At 43.4% G+C, this 16,992-nt stretch overlaps 1 protein-coding gene across 9 annotated transcripts in view; it reads left to right on the top strand.

The window, feature by feature from the left end:
• The window catches only part of LOC100551814 (neurotrypsin), a 54,154-nt gene that overhangs the window by 31,296 nt on the left and 5,866 nt on the right, over positions 1–16,992 (top strand). For all 9 annotated transcript variants that reach the window (XM_062977460.1, XM_062977459.1, XM_008114256.3 and 6 more), the window contains exons 13-15: positions 1,752–1,957; positions 3,995–4,073; positions 15,302–15,424. In XM_062977460.1, the coding sequence (XP_062833530.1) occupies positions 1,752–1,957; positions 3,995–4,073; positions 15,302–15,424 (408 nt within the window). The remainder of the gene's footprint in view (positions 1–1,751; positions 1,958–3,994; positions 4,074–15,301; positions 15,425–16,992) is intronic.

Raw genomic sequence — 16,992 nt, 5'->3', positions numbered from 1 at the left:
AGAAGGTAGGCCCAGGAGAGTGTATGCCCCGCGTGGCAACGCACGTTCTCCTGGGCCCGCCTTCCGGGCGGCGTGAGAGCGTGCACCAGCACTGTCGCTGCAACAGAGGATCACTTGCTTGCGCAGTGATGTAAGGCACGCTGCGTGCCTTACATCACCGCGCAAAGCGACCCTCTGTGCATGCGTGGAAGGATCCCATCTCCTATTTTGGGTGATGGGACCTTTCCGCGCATGCGCAGCAGGTCCCTCATTCATGCGGAATGATCAAGGCACCCAAGCCGCCCATCTGCGTGAGCGATGGAAGCCCTGCACACAGGAGCCCGGCTCCTGTGTGCAGGGCTTCCATCGCTCGTGCGGATGGGCGGCTTGGGTGCCTTACGTCACCGCGTGAGCGAGCGTCCCTCTGCGCATGTGTGGAAGGGTCCCATCGCCTATTTTGGGTGATGGGACCCTTCCGCGCATGCGCAGCGGGTCTCTCGCTCGCGCGGCACGGGTAAGGCACCCAAGCCGCCCATCCGCGCGAGCGATGGAAGCCCTGCACACAGGAGCCGGGCTCCTGTGTGCAGGGCTTCCATCGCTCACGCAGATGGGCGGCTTGGGTGCCTTGATCATTCCGCATGAATGAGGGACCTGCTGCGCATGCGCGGAAAGGTCCCATCACCCGGCTCCTGTGTGCAGGGCTTCCATCGCTCGCACGGATGGGCGGCTTGGGTGCCTTACCCGTGCCGCGCGAGCGAGAGACCCGCTGCGCATGCACGGAAGGGTTCCATCGCCCAAAATAGGCGATGGGACCCTTCCACACATGCGCAGAGGGACGCTCGCTCACGCGGTGACGTAAGGCACGCAGCATGCCTTATGTCACCACGTAAGCAAGCAAGCGACCCCCTCTGCACATGCTCGGAAGGGTCCCTTCGGCCATTTTGGGCGATGGGACCCTTCCACGTATTCGCAGGGGTTCTGCTGGGGAAAAAAAGGTGGCGGTGGGCGACGGCGGGGCCGCGACGGCAGCAGCACCACGTTTTAATGGGCCACCTCGAGTGCACCCCCTGTTGGTGTGCGCCAGCAGTGGCCGCCTACGTTGCCTCACCATTGGACCGCCTCTGCCAGTCACCCATTTCTATGATTCACAGAGACCACGGAGAAGAAGTACAAGTTGCTTACCTGTATGTGTATTTCTTCTAGTGGTCATCTCTGAAATTACACAATGCTGCTCATCCTCCCCATTGCTGTCATGACATTTTGGCTGCAGCTGGCCGCCATGGAACTGAGGGGTTTTGAAGGCAACCAACATATTTATATCCTCAGGAAGGGTGAATGGGGTTACCGCCAAAAGTTTTCTGCCTAGTTATTCTTATAGTTTCCAAAGAGGTGCTTTCGTGGCCAGAATCACTGGTTTGCTGTAGTTTTCTGAACTGTATGGCTCCACAGAGGTCCTGCACAGGCACAGTAGTGATTCATAGAGACCATGAAGAAGCATTAGCTTTCTCATATTGTTCATTCACACAAAATGACTTGTTCTTAATTATGCACCAGTCTGCTAAAGTATTTGTGTCTGTACGTTCTTGCGTATGATCTCCCAGTTCCAAGGGATTGTTTGCTAGAGTTTTGATGTCATGTTGTGTACCTTCCACAAGTGGCATACTCTGGCCTAGATCTGTCGGGGAGGTGTATATGTAGAAAGCTCTGCCTGAGTACAAGGGTTTGGTTTTGGTGATTTTAAGCATTTAACTTAACTAGTTCTCTCCATACAGTGGTGTTGCAAAAGCCAAAACTGTGGCTTATTTGGGTAAAGAACATGTGCCTATCCATCTAGACAGCGTGGAATGCAGTGGCACTGAGCATGCCTTGGGGGAATGCACTTTCCGTGAAAATGGCATTCACAACTGCTGGCACAGCAAAAACGCTGGAGTGATCTGTGACTATGTGGCAAAGGAAACCCACCTGGCAAGAAATTCAGGTATGTGGCTTCTGACTCTGGCTTTTCTAATGTGGGGAATGTAGCACATTGTTTACTTCCAGAGACACTTAACTTTCACTGGACAAAAAGCACGTTCACACTGCAGTATTGCAAATGACACATTGGAAGGCAAATAGAGGTGGGATATTTCTGAAAAACATTTGGCAAGATAACAGTGTTGCATTAAATTGTGAAAGCAAATAAACCAAAAACAAACTGAATCCACCCGAATGCTGCTTGGCTCTGATCCAGGCCCTGTCTTTTACACTACTTCTAAACCACAATAAGTGTAGGAAAGACTTCCCCTTGATTCAATGTATTCTGATGGCGTAGTGGACTAAAGCCTCGTGACTTGAAGGTTGGGTTGCTGACTTGAAAGCTGCCAGGTTTGAATCCCACCCGGGGAGCGCGCGGATGAGCTCCCTCTATCAGCTCCAGCTCCATGTGGGGACTTAAGAGAAGCCTCCCACAAGGATGGTAAAAACATCAAAAACATCTGGGCGTCCCCTGGGCAATGTCCTTGCAGACGGCCAATTCTCTCACTCCAGAAGCGACTCAAGTTGCTCCTGACACACATACACACACACAAAAAAAAAACTCTCTGGGCTAAGCTTATGCTCAGCCATGGAGGCAATGGGATTCAAACACTCACTGACTTCATTTTGAAAGTATAAAGTCATATCAGATTGCAAGTTAACTCAATAAGAAGTCAGAAAGACAATATGAGGAATGCAGGTCTACATTCTACATTGTGATCATGCAAATTCTGTGTCAAAAATGCAAGTTAATTAAATGTATGTGGTTTGTCAAATTCTGCATATTGAAATACTTTGTGTAACTTACTTTGTTTTTGATAATTATGAAGCGCCAATGAACATTAAAACCTCTCTTTGCAGTGTAATAATTAGAGTTATGCTTTTTTAAAAAGTGAAAAGGTGAGCATGGGCTGAATTGTGTTGCCAGAGCTAAAGTTATAGGTTTTCTCTTTTATTTTCTTTCTGTTAATGGTGGTGGTGATGAAGGCTAGGTGTTTATCACTCTCAATATCATCACCACTTTCAGAGAGAAGCATTATAGACTCTGAAGACAGGGGCATGTATGAACAAATACATCCACCAGAACTGGAAAATATACTTTTATTTATAATATTTATATTCCGCCCTTCTCATCCTGAAGGGAACTCTAGGCGGATCACAGAACATACATATGTGGAAAACATTCAATGCCATGTATACAATTGTACAGAGGTAGAGGTATATATAGGCTTTTCCCATCTTTGGCATCTTGGAGACTTGTACTCGGTTCCGGCCACCGGGGGGGGGGGGGGTGCTGTTTCTCCATCTCCGGCCAAATAACTTTGTTCATAAACTTCCTCCTTGATTGAATTGCCGGCATTTTTCTTGCATTTCCTTATGGGTGCCTTATAATGCCTCCTTGCTTTTAAGCAGTACTTATTTATCTATTCACATTTTGCTTTCAAACCACTAGGTAGGCAGAAGCTGGGCCAAAGGCCAGGAGCTCACCCTGACCTGGGCTTCAAACTGTCAACCTTTTGATTGACAAGATTTACTGCAGCTGGTGGTTTAACCTGCTGGGCTAAAGCCTGGCCCTTCTCATAATTCATTCATAGCAGAAGGTGCCAACTTCAGGTCTTGGTATCTCTACTTTTAAAAGGGACTTAGGCAGAAGGCTGGAAATGTCTCTGTCTTACATTGTGAAGGACCATAGCCATCAGTAAGGATAAACAACTCTGGGCTGGATGGACCAATTGTCTGGTGGTACAACGGTTAATATGCTGGTAAACTATTTTTTTACCTCCACCTTTAAAAAAATAAGGACATAACAATTTGAATCAACAATTACTATTTCAAAGACAAGACTAACGTTATTTTATTAGTTTTCTTGTTACAATTTCAGAATTGCTAGTTAAGGGCAAAAAAAATTGTAAAAAACTTTTTAGTCCTAGAACGTAGTGTTGAAGGGCTTTAATTGTGTGAGGGTTTGTTTTTAAATGTTTTGGGTTTTGTTTTGTGACAGGTTCAATGCTTGAAATGTGTGGACTACGCTCACTTCACCACCGCAATAAAAGGATAATTGGTGGAATCAAATCTTTCAGGTATACATTTGCCTCTTGTTGCTCTGGACAACAGAGCAGTTGTAACTTGGGTTTGCTACACATTTTTTCCAGACAGTTCCCCCCCCAACATTTGCATCAATTGAGAAAATTTGTTTTTTTTTAAAAAAAAGAATGTTATTAAATTTTTTACAAAAATATACCCCCACACACACACAAAAACAAAAAACAAAAAAAATGTGACTTCCATTCCATCTTCTTGGATAATATTTTCTTATTATTCAATAATATTTTTTCTTATTAAAGAAAAAAAATAGTAAAATTGTCTCTCGTAATCTTCATTTTCTCAAATTATCCAGATAGTCCTGAAGATCGTCCCAATTCGTTCTTTTCATTATCTTGCCTGTATTTTTCTTCAACAAAAAAGTCAGTTCGTCCATATCCTTTATTTCTCTTATCTTCTCCACCCACTCCTCAATTGGTGGGGCTGATTCCTGTTTCCAGCAATTTGAGAAAATTTGTTATTGAGAAGAATATGAAAGCAGATAAACCCCCTGAAAGCCACCAGTCTCTACTGTGCTCCCATGTACTTTTCCCATATAGCAGCAGTGTAAACATAAGAAGAAAGGCTGTGTTATTTCTGTTTAGAATATATGAATGCCTTGAATGTTAGGAGAAAGAACATGAGTGTATTATTATTATTATTATACCCTGCTTTATCTCCCCAAAGGGGACTTCCTTTGCTTGCCCTGAACCTTGGGAATTATGCCTTTTATCTTGAACACCAAAGGCTGTGAGAGATTGCATCATTGCCTTCTTCAGAGAAGCAGCCTAGGATTTTCTTGCTCCCTTGCATTTACATTGCCTGCCTGGTAGTGGAGCAGAATGGTCTTTGCTGTCCTCTGTTAATGCAGAAGTCTCTTGCAGTTGGTTTATGAGAAGTCTTTTTGTAATTGGACTTGATCAGTTACAAATATCAGACAGAATGCAAAGTAAATATCATGGTAGTATGCAAAATGGAAGAGAACCAGCATAGTGTTGTGGCTTTGGAGACCAGGGTTCAATTCTTTGCTTGGTCATGGAAACCATTAGGAGACCTTAGTTGGGACACACACTTTCAGCCCCAGAAAAGCAAGTGATAGGTTTGCTTTAGGGCCGCCATTAATCAGAAATGACTCAGAGCCACACAACAGCAACATCATTGCAAAATGAGACCTAGAATTATTATATGGTCTTCAAATATGCTAAATCAAATTAGAATTCAATCAAAAGCCATGTGTAAGTTGTGCCAGGAGAGGTTACTTAGTTTACCTTTACTTTACTTAAGTGGACTGTGGCATGATATTCTGCAATATAGTAGAGTCTCACTTATCCAACATTCGCTTATCCAACGTTCTGGATTATCCAATGCATTTTTGTAGTCAATGTTTTCAATACATCATGATATTTTGGTGCTAAATTCATAAATGCAGTAATTATTACGTGGCATTACTGCATATTAAACTACCTTTTCTGTCAAATTTGTTTTATAACATGATGTTTTGGTGCTTAATTTCTAAAATCATAACCTAATTTGGTGTTTAATAGGCTTCTTCTTAATCTCTCCTAATTATCCAACATATTCGCTTATCCAATGTTCTGCTGGCCTGTTTATGTTGGATAAGTGAGACTCTACTGTACTTGCTGAATTGAACACTATTTGTGTCTTAACATTTGCACTAAAATGTGTGATGCAAGGCCAGAAAGTTATTTTTGTTCTTTACAATATGTTCTGTCTACTTGATCTTTATGAAACAAATTGCCAATTAGTAATTTAAATAATACTCGTGATTACAAACCAGGGGAAACTAACAAGATAGAGAATATCTTGGCAAACAATACTTCATTGGATGGTGGAAAGCAATTATAAAACCAGTTTGAATCTATGCTGTAAATATGAATTTCAGGGCTGGGTCAAGTGCTAACACACTTATTCTCCAGAATAAGCATAATAACAAACAAAACTGCCCGTTGTATTTCTAGAGCAGTGGAAGCTATCTGGACATACCTGGTTCTAGATGTGACATGCCCATTGCTATTTTCCATTCAGTTTTCTGTACTAATGGTGCTGGTTCTATTTTCTGGGCATAGATGATGTGTAACCTAATGAATAACGCCTCCCAATTTCTTAATCACTACAAAGAAATCTTAGTTTTCTGCCATAGAATCATAGAATAGTAGAGTTGGAAGAGACTACATGGGCCATCCAGTCCAACCCCCTGCTAAGAAGCAGGAAATCGCATTCAAAGCACCCCCGACAGATGGCCATCCAGCCTCTGCTTAAAAGCCTCCAAAGAAGGAGCCTCCACCACGGCCCGGGGGAGAGAGTTCCACTGTCGAACAGCCCTCACAGTGAGGAAGTTCTTCCTGATGTTCAGGTGGAATCTCCTTTCCTGTAGTTTGAAGCCATTGTTCCGTGTCCTAGTCTGCAGGGCAGCAGAAAACAAGCTTGCTCCCTCCTCCCTATGACTTCCCTTCACGTATTTGTACATGGCTATCATGTCTCCTCTCAGCCTTCTCTTCTGCAGGCTAAACATGCCCAGTTCTTTAAGCCGCTCCTCATAGGGCTTGTTCTCCAGACCCTTAATCATTTTAGTCGCCCTCCTCTGGACGCTTTCCAGCTTGTCAACATCTCCCTTCAACTGCGGTGCCCAAAATTGGACACAGTATTCCAGGTGTGGTCTGACCAAGGCAAAATAGAGGGGGAGCAGGACTTCCCTGGATCTAGACGCTATTCCCCTATTGATGCAGGCCAGAATCCCGTTGGCTTTTTTAGCTGCCGCATCACATTGTTGGCTCATGTTTAACTTGTTGTCCACGAGGACTCCAAGGTCTTTTTCGCACACACTGCTGTCAAGCCAGGCGTCCCCCATTCTGTATCTTTGATTTCCATTTTTTCTGCCGAAGTGAAGTATCTTGCATTTGTCCCTGTTGAACCTCATTTTGTTAGTTTCGGCCCATCTCTCTAGTCTGTCAAGATCGTTTTGAATTCTGCTCCTGTCTTCTGGAGTGTTAGCTATCCCTCCCAGTTTTGTGTCGTCTGCAAACTTGATGATCGTGCCTTCTAACCCTTCGTCTAAGTTGTTAATAAAGATGTTGAACAGAACCGGGCCCAGGACAGAGCCCTGCGGCACTCCACTTGTCACTTCTTTCCATGATGAAGACGATGCATTGGTGAGCACCCTTTGGGTTCGTTTGCTTAGCCAATTACAGATCCACCTAACCGTAGTTTTGTCTAGCCCACATTTTTCTAGTTTGTTTGCCAGAAGGTCATGGGGGACTTTGTCGAAGGCCTTACTGAAATCCAGGTACGCTACATCCACAGCATTCCCTGTATCGACCCAACTCGTAACTCTATCGAAAAAAGAGATCAGATTAGTCTGGCATGACTTGTTTTTGGTAAATCTGTGTTGACTATTAGCAATGACCGCATTTGTTTCTAAGTGTTCGCAGACCACTTCCTTAATGATCTTTTCCAGAATCTTGCCTGGTATCGATGTGAGGCTGACCGGACGGTAATTGTTTGGGTCGTTCTTTTTTCCCTTCTTGAAGATAGGGACCACATTCGCCCTCCTCCAATCTGCTGGGACTTCTCCCGTTCTCCAAGAACTCTCGAAGATAATTGCTAGTGGTTCTGAAATAACTTCCGCTAGTTCCTTCAATACTCTTGGATGTAGCTGATCTGGCCCTGGGGACTTGAATTCATTTAGAGTGGCCAGGTGTTCCTGGACAACTTGTTTCCCTATTTGGGGTTGGATTTCCCCCAATCCTTCGTCCATTCCATGTTGCTGAGGTTGAAGATGGCTTTCTTTTTGTGAGAAGACCGAGGCAAAGAAGGCATTAAGCAGTTCTGCCTTTTCCCTATCCCCTGTCACCATCACCCCATCTTCTCCTTGCAGTGGCCCTATCGCCTCCTTTTTCTTCCTTTTTCTACCAACGTAAGCAAAAAAGCCTTTTTTGTTGTTTTTTATGTCCCTGGCAAGCCGGAGCTCATTTTTAAATCATTTTTAAATGGAAATGATCCCTGACTCCTTGGGTCAGGGATCATTTCCATCCTGTTTTAAACAAGCGGTGGTAAAACCGCTACTAAAAAAACCCTCGTTAGACCCATTGGTTTGTGACAATTACAGACCAATCTCCAACCTCCCATTCTTGGGCAAGTTGCTGGAGCGGGTGGTTGCCACGCAGCTCCAGGGGTTTCTCGATGACACCGATTTTCTGGACTGCTCGCAGTCTGGCTTCAGGCCTGGGCACAGTACCGAGACGGCTTTGGTCGCCTTGGTGGATGACCTCCGCAGGGAGTTGGACAGGGGGAGTGTGACCCTGCTGGTTCTCCTGGATATCTCAGCGGCTTTCGATACCATCGACCATGGTATCCTTCTGGGGAGGCTCTCTGGGATGGGGCTCGGTGGCACAGTTTTGCAGTGGCTCCAGTCCTTCCTGGAGGGCTGTTCCCAGATGGTGAAGCTGGGGGACACCTGCTCGGACCCCTGGCCATTGACCTGTGGGGTTCCGCAGGGGTCTATCTTATCCCCCATGCTATTTAACATCTACATGAAACCGCTGGGAGAGGTCATCCGGAGTTTTGGAGGGCGTTGCCATCTCTACGCAGATGACACGCAAATCCACTACTCGTTTCCATCTGATTCCAAGGAAGCCCCTCGGATGCTGAACCAGTGCCTGGCCGCTGTGGCAGACTGGATGAGGAGGAACAAGCTGAGAATCAATCCCGACAAGACAGAGGCCCTCCTGGTCAGTCGTGCGGCAGATCGGGGTATTGGGTGGCAACCTGTGCTGGACGGGGTTGCACTCCCCCTGAAACCACAGGTCCGCAGTTTGGGGGTCCTCCTGGATTCAGCGCTGACGCTTGAAGCACAGGTGTCGGCGGTGGCCGGGAGGGCCTTTGCACAACTCAAACTTGTGCGCCAACTGCGACCATACCTCGTGAAGTCTGACTTGACCACGGTGGTCCATGCCTTAGTTACCTCTAGACTGGACTACTGTAATGCACTCTACGTGGGGCTTCCCTTGAAGACGGCCCGGAAATTACAATTGGTCCAACGCTCGGCTGCCAGATTAATAACAGGGGCAAATTACAGGGAGAGATCCACTCCCTTGTTTAAGGGGCTCCACTGGCTGCCGTTCATCTTCCGGTCCCAATTCAAGGTGCAGACCATCATCTATAAAGCCCTGAACGGTTTGGGACCCACCTACCTCCGTGACCGTATCTCCTTCCATAAACCTGCCCGTTCTTTGCGATCATCCGGGGAGGCCCTGTTATCACCATTGCCTATATCCCAGGCTCGCCTTGTAAGTACAAGGGAGAGGGCCTTCTCTGCTGTGGCCCCCCGACTGTGGAACTCACTACCTACTGAAATTAGGCAAGCTCCCACTCTGTTAGCTTTTAGGAAAGAATTGAAAACATGGCTCTTCCACTGTGCTTTCGGTGAGTAATTTCTGTTATATATCTCCGTATTACTCCCCTCCGAACATCTATCCTCTAGATTACCCCTTCCAAATGTCCCTGCCCATAGTGGAGTACTCCTCTGTCCCTCTCACTCCAGGTTTTATCTCTGTGTACACGCGGCCTGCCCTTGCTTTATTGTTTTTTGATTTCTTGATGTTTTGTTTATTATTATTTATTGTATTTTAAATGGTGCTATGATATGTTGTTTTTATATTTTATTATGTTGTATTGCTCTGGGCATGGCCCCATGTTAGCCGCCCCGAGTCCCCATTGGGGAGATGGTGGCGGGATATAAATAAAGTTTTATTATTATTATTATTATTTTGCGCTTTAGCCTTGTTTTCCCTACAGGTGTTGGCTATACGTTTGAATTCTTCTTTGGTGATTTCTCCCCTTTTCCACTTCTTGTGCATGTCACTTTTGAGCTTTAGCTCAGTTAGAAGTTCTTTGGACATCCATTCTGGCTTCTTCTCACTTGTCTTATTTTTCTTCTTTGTTGGCACTGTTTGCATTTGCGCCTTGAGTATTTCACTTTTGAAAAACTCCCATCCATCCTTAACTCCCTTGTTTTTTAATATCGGCGTCCATGGAATGCCGCTCAGTAATTCCTTCATTTTTTGGAAGTCAGCTCTTTTAAAGTCCAGAATGCATGTTTGACTTGTCTTAGTTTCAGCATTCCTTTGTAATGCAAACTGCAGGAGCACATGGTCACTTGCCCCTAAGGATCCAACCACTTCAACTGTATTGATCAGGTCTTCCACATTTGTTAAGATTAGATCAAGAGTTGCTGATCCCCTTGTTGCCTCTTCTACCTTCTGTACCATAAAATTGTCTGCAAGGCAAGTCAGGAATTTGTTGGACTTTGTACTCTTGGCTGAGTTTGTTTTCCAGCAGATATCAGGATAATTGAAATCGCCCATGACTACTATACCTCTTCTTTGTGCCTGTTTGGTCAGCTGTTGACAGAAGGCTTCATCAAGTCCTTCCACTCAGTTTAAGGCACATGTGTTTCATGTGGAAGATCTTAGGGTTCAGTCCTTGGCATCTCCACTAAAAATGGGAGAAGGAGAGGTATTAAGGGTGGAAGTATTTCTGCTTTGTATCCTGGGAGCTGCTATCAGCTGGTGATGGCAACACTGTGCTAGATGGAACTGTGTGCAAGATGGCTTATCATAGTGACCCAATTGTTTTGTTGCATGATGGAAAAGGATTAATCATGATGTATTTAACCTCTCAATTTCTCCTGTGGTTTGCCTCATTATCCTAAACTAAGAATTAACACTGATTCAAAAAGGTTATCAAGGATTATTTTTAATCTCTTCTAACCATGCATAATCAGACTGTCAAAAGGTCAGCTGCCTCATAATTGTGTAATGCATGAGCAAAACAAATATATATTTTACAAAGTGCCAATGAAAATATCTTTAACTGAGCAGAATTCAGTCAGAGTTCAGTGCTTGCTCTTAACTGCAGTTAGAACAGCAGCATAAGAAATATAAATTGAAAGAGTGGTCCATTTATCCCTGTATTGTCAACACTGACTAGCAGTGGATTTCCTGGCTCGCAGGTAAGATACCTATTATTATAGGTTGAGGTAGAGTTTAGTCCATTATAAATAGAGTTACACTCCCTCCATACCGAGTGAGGGACTCCCTCCCCCCACTAAGAACCACATGAAGAACACTTAAAAGACCAGCCATCTCTGTATCCACCCAACACTTTTCAAACACATCTGTCTAACCCAGGGGTTCCCAAACTAAGGCCCATGGGCTGGATGCGGCCCTCCAAGGTCATTTACCTGGCCCCTGTCCTAAACTTTAGACTTAGGGTTGACCTCAGTCTACCTGGTCTTTGGAGGTCTCTTTGCTTATCTATGGTCTTATGAGATTGTCTAGATGGTCTTTGAAGGTCTCTTTGCTTAGCTACGGCCTTATGAGACCATTTAGATGGCTTTTGGAGGTCACTTTCCTTACCTATGGTCCTATGAGACCGTTTAGATGGCCTTTGAGAGTCCCTTTCCTTATCTATGGTCTTCTGATGGCCTGATGAGATCATCGAGATGGCCTTTGAGGGTCCCTTTCCTTATCTATGGTCTTCTGATGGCCTGATGAGATCATCAAGATGGTCTTTGAGGGTCCATTTTCTTATCTATGGTCTTCTGATGGCCTGATGAGATCATCGAGATGGCCTTTGAGGGTCCCTTTCCTTATCTATGGTCTTCTGATGGCCTGATGAGATCATCTAGATGGTCTTTGAGGGTCCCTTTCCTTATCTATGGTCTTCTGGTGGCCTGATGAGATCATCTAGATGGTCTTTGAGGGTCCCTTTCCTTACTGATGGTCTTATGATACCATCTAGATGGTCTTTGAAGGTCTCTTTTTTACCTATGGTCTTATGTTAAGGTTGATCTAAGTCTGAAATGATATTAAGGCACACAAAACAATCCTAATTTTTTGACTTTTTCATCATAGTCTGGCCCCCCAACAGTCTGAGGGACTGTGAATCGGCCCTCCACTTAAAAAGTTTGAGGACCCCTGGTCTAACCAAAACAGTTATCAGTGTAAAATTGGAAGAATGCAGTTAATAAAAACACATCCAAGTAATTTGGAATATATACATACAATTATATGTTGCAGTATATCAGAAAGCAGGTATATAAAAATCTATTTCTTTAAGGCAGAGTTTTTCAAACTATGCACCTCAAGATGTTTTGGACTTCAGCTCCCACAATTCCTAACAGCTGGTAAGATGGCTGGAATTTGTGTGAGAAACATTACAGTGGTTCCCAGCCTTAAGTCTATGAACCACCAGTGGTCTGCCAGAACTAAAATATGGTCCGCTGCCTCGCCATTACTACACTGTTGCAACGAGAGCGACTGGTCTTGCGAAACCACCAGGTTTATTAATTATGGTTTTTTGTGGGTGAACAGATGGCGACTACTGGATGGCACATGTTCTGTATGAGAAACTAGAGCTGATGTAATCCAATGCAATTTTCTGAATCAGCACCCCAAATAACCAAACCAAATCTAAGGTTGACCAAAAACCAATTCCTCTTTTGGTACTAATGTTGGAGAGTGGTCCCTGTTCAAAGTGGTCCCTGGTCAAAGTGGCCTCTGGTCAAGTGGTCCCTGGTCAAAAAAAGGTTAGGAACCACTGCTTTAAGGTAAAACATTGTATTTAACTAGACACTAAGGAATCATGCTGCAACAGCATTCCAAAGTTTCCTGGCAGTCTTGATGAAAGTATTTCCCCACTTTGTTGCCCAGCTGAGCAACAGGTAACAAACACTGTGAAGCAGAAGGACACTGCAACTGTTTTTATTTTTTTTCCAGCTGCTAATTGGAAGATGACACCACAAGTTACATAAAAACAGTCACTGGCCTGCAATGGCATATAGACACTGGTTCAGTATTTGTGTCCTAGATGGTCCGAGGTTTTGTCAAGTCTGTCTCTTTTTGCTCAAGTACAGAAAGCAATTGTGATGTGACCCATCTTGGATGGAAACTGCCTTGTCAGAGTTACACAAGGGTGACATTTTATTATTACAAACTTCAAAGACGCCTTAGAAATAGACATCATAAGCCACCTTGAAACTTTTGCTGCATTCTTAAGTGGGGAAGAAATGCATGACCAAATCTGTGTTCACATTGGAAAAAGAAACAAAGATATTCTTACTGTCAGGAAGCATTGATCGGCTGGATGAAAATTGGATGTGTCTGTACTATATATCATTTTACATGAAAGAAACATGAGTTCCTTCTCTCAGCCTCTATTTCTAATGCTTTTCAGAAGTACATTCCTTATTGTCATCTTATGCTGTGCATACCTGTACGGCATTGAGTGCTGAAGGGTTGATTTCGGTGATAACTAGCAACACCGAAGAATCTGGATACTGGGTTGTTGTGCATTTTCCGGGCTATATGGCCATGTTCCAGAAGCATTCTCTCCTGATGTTTCATCCACATCTATGGCAGGTATCCTCAGAGGTTGTGAGGTACCTCAGAGGTTGTAAAGTACCTCACAACCTCTGAGGATGCCTGCCATAGATGTGGGCAAAATGTCAGGAGAGAATGCTTCTGGAACATGGCCATACAGCCCGGAAAATGCACAACTCAGTGAAAGCCTTCGACAACACAGTCTGGATACTTGCACTGATGTCATTTATGTTATTCTAATCTATTATTATTATTATTATTATTATTATTATTATTATTATTATTATTATTATTGTATGACACAGCAAACAAGTTTTTCCTCTTGTTTTTCGTCAATGCGACTGTCACCTGGGATGGCGACATCAATGATCCAAACCTTTTTCTTTTCCACAACTGTGATGTCTGGTGTGTTGTGTTCCAGAACATTGTCAGTCTGGATTCAGAAGTCCCACAGTATCTTTGCGTGCTCATTTTCCAATACGTTTGCAGGTTTGTGATCCCACCAGTTCTTTACTGCTGGGAGGTGGTACTTGAGGCATAAGTTCCAATGAATCATTTGAGCCACATAGTTGTGCCTCTGTTTGTAGTCTGTCTGTGCAATTTTCTTACAGCAGCTGAAGATATGATCAATGGTTTCGTCTGTTTCCTTGCACAGTCTGCATTTTGGGTCATCAGCTGATTTTTCAATCTTGGCCTTGATTGCATTTGTTCTGATGGCTTGCTCCTGGACTGCAAGGATCAGGCCTTCTGTCTCCTTCTTCAGGGTCCCATTTGTGAGCCATAGCCAGGTCTTCTCCTTATCAGCTTTTCCTTCAATTTTGTCAAGAAACTTTCCATGCAATGTTTTGTTGTGACAGCTGTCAGCTCTAGTTTGTAGTGTGGTTTTCTTGTACTGGTTTTTTGTCTGCTGTGTTTTGAGGAGTTTCTGATTTTTGACTTCAATCAAAGTAGGTTCTTCACTTTGCTTTACATATTCTGCCAGGGCATGTTCTTCTTCTTTGACTGCTTGTTTTACTTGTAGGAGTCCTCTGCCCCCTGATCTTCTAGGCAGATATAGCCGTCAACATCACTGCGAGGGTGCAGTGAATGATGAATGGTCATGAGTTTTCTTGTTTTTCTGTCCAAATTGTCCAGTTCCACCTGTGTCCAATTTATAATGCCAGCATCATCATCATCATCATCATCATCATCATCATCATCATCATCATTATTATTATTATTATTATTATTATTATTATTATTATATTGTATGACACAGCAAACAAGATAGATATGCTGGATTTCGTTTCACAAAATCACAAGTCGAACACTTCCCAAGTGTCTACGACTGTGTGATGTATTTTCGGATGATGCGTGCAGATCCCAGTAGGGTGGCCTTTTGCAGTTGACAGATCGTAATTTTGTCAATGTCTATTGTTTCAATATTATTATTATTATTATTATTATTATTATTATTATTATTATTATTATTTATTTGTATCCCGCTTTTCTCCCTAAACTGGACCCAAAGCAGCTCACAACATTATGTAAAAAACAATACAATACAACATACATATAAAACAATACCTATAAAAACAAGTTTACAATAACAAATAAATAAACATTAAAAAACATTTATCTAATACAGTTATTGCAGGCAACTCAACGAGACAGATGGCAAACTTAGCATGACTCAATAAACTTTAGCCTTCCCACTAAACCATATCCAGTCAGCTTATTTTTATGTGTCAATTAGCAAAAGGTGAGGCAGGATCTAGTAGTGACCCTTTATAAGATAGGGTTCCCATTCTGCTGCCGCTTGCATCACTTCTTTTTTTCTCTTTCAGAGGAGGCTGGCCATGGCAGGTCTCATTACGTCTAAAGGGGTTTCACAGAGATGCACGTTTGCTCTGTGGAGCAACTCTTATTAGCAACTGCTGGGTGGTGACTGCAGCTCACTGCTTCAAAAGGTAACCATGTATGGGAAAGTCGCTTAAAGTGCCAGTAATAGTGTGGGATGGTTGGTTGTCATTTGACTGAAAAGGAGCTCTCAATCTAGTGCCGAGGAGGGTATTGCACACACCTAAAATGCCTGCCTTAAATGCATGTTTTGTCAATACAAAGTGACAGAGGTGGTGATTCTCTTTGTTTATACAATGCAAGTAGTTTATGTACTACTTTGGAGCCCTCTGGTGGTGCAATGGATTAAACCCTTGTGCCGGCAGGACTGCTGACCAAAAGGTTGGCAGTTCAAATCCAGGGAGTGGGGTGAGCTCCCATCTGTCAGCTCCAGCTCCCCATGCAGGGACATGAGAAAAGCCTCCCACAAGATGGTAAAACATCAAACATCCAGGCATCCCATGAGCAAACATCCAGGCATCCCGTGGCCTATTCTCTCACACCAGAAGCAACTTGCAGTTTCTCAACTCACTCCAGACATGAAAAAAGTACTACAGTAGAGTCTTGCTTATCCAACATAAACTGGCCGGCAGAACGTTAGATAAGCGAAAATGTTGGATAATAAGGAGGGATTAAGGAAATGCCTATTAAACATCAAATTACATTATGATTTTACAAATTAAGCACCAATGCATCATGTTTTACAAGAAATCGACAGAAAAAGTAGTTCAATACACAGTACTTTAGGGTAGTCCAGTCATGTCTGACTCTGGGGGTTGGTGCTCATCTCCATTTCTAAGCCGAAGAGCTGGCGTTGTCCGTAGACACCTCCAAGGTCATGTGGCCGGCATGACTGCATGGAGCGCTGTTACCTTCCCGCTGGAGCGGTACCTATTGATCTACTCACATTGGCATGTTTTCGAACTGCTAGGTTGGCAGGAGCTGGAGCTAACAGCTTTAACGCACTTCACCACTGGGGCTCCAATTACAATTACAGTAGAATCTCACTTATCCAACAGAAACGGGCCGGCAGAACGTTGGATAAGCGAATATGTTGGATAATAAGGAGAGATTAAGAAAAAGCCTATTAAACATCAAAATAGGTTATGATTTTACAAATTAAGCACCCAAACATCATGTTTTACAACAAATTTGACAGAAGAAGTAGGTCAATACGCAGTAATGTTGTAATTACTGTATTTACAAAATTAGCACCAAAATATCACGTTATATTGAAAACATTGACTACAAAAATGCGTTGGATAATCCAGATCATTGGATAAGCAAGTGTTGGATAAGTGAGACTCTACTGTACTATTGTGTAGTAATTACTGTATTTATGAATTTAGCACCAAAACATCACAATGTATTGAAAACATTGACTACTAAAAAATGGGCTACAAATAAAGATGGAATTGCATAAAATGAATTCACAGTAACAACTTTGTTGGAAGTTAAATCTGTAAAAAATTGGGTCCTTGCTCTCTAGAGAAAGAGGTGTGGATTTGGGTAGGAGTCAGACTGCATTGGATAATCCAGAATGTTAGATAAGCGAAGGTTGGATAAGTGAGACTCTACTGTACTTTGAATTAGGAAATGACAGTCTAGAATTTATCCCCTACACTCTAAATCTCATCAT

This window comes from Anolis carolinensis, chromosome 3 (genome assembly GCF_035594765.1).
Source record: "Anolis carolinensis isolate JA03-04 chromosome 3, rAnoCar3.1.pri, whole genome shotgun sequence".
Taxonomy (NCBI): Eukaryota; Metazoa; Chordata; class Lepidosauria; order Squamata; family Dactyloidae; genus Anolis; species Anolis carolinensis.
Note: the sequence above shows the minus strand (reverse complement) of the source record. Positions and strands in the feature narration are given on the sequence as shown.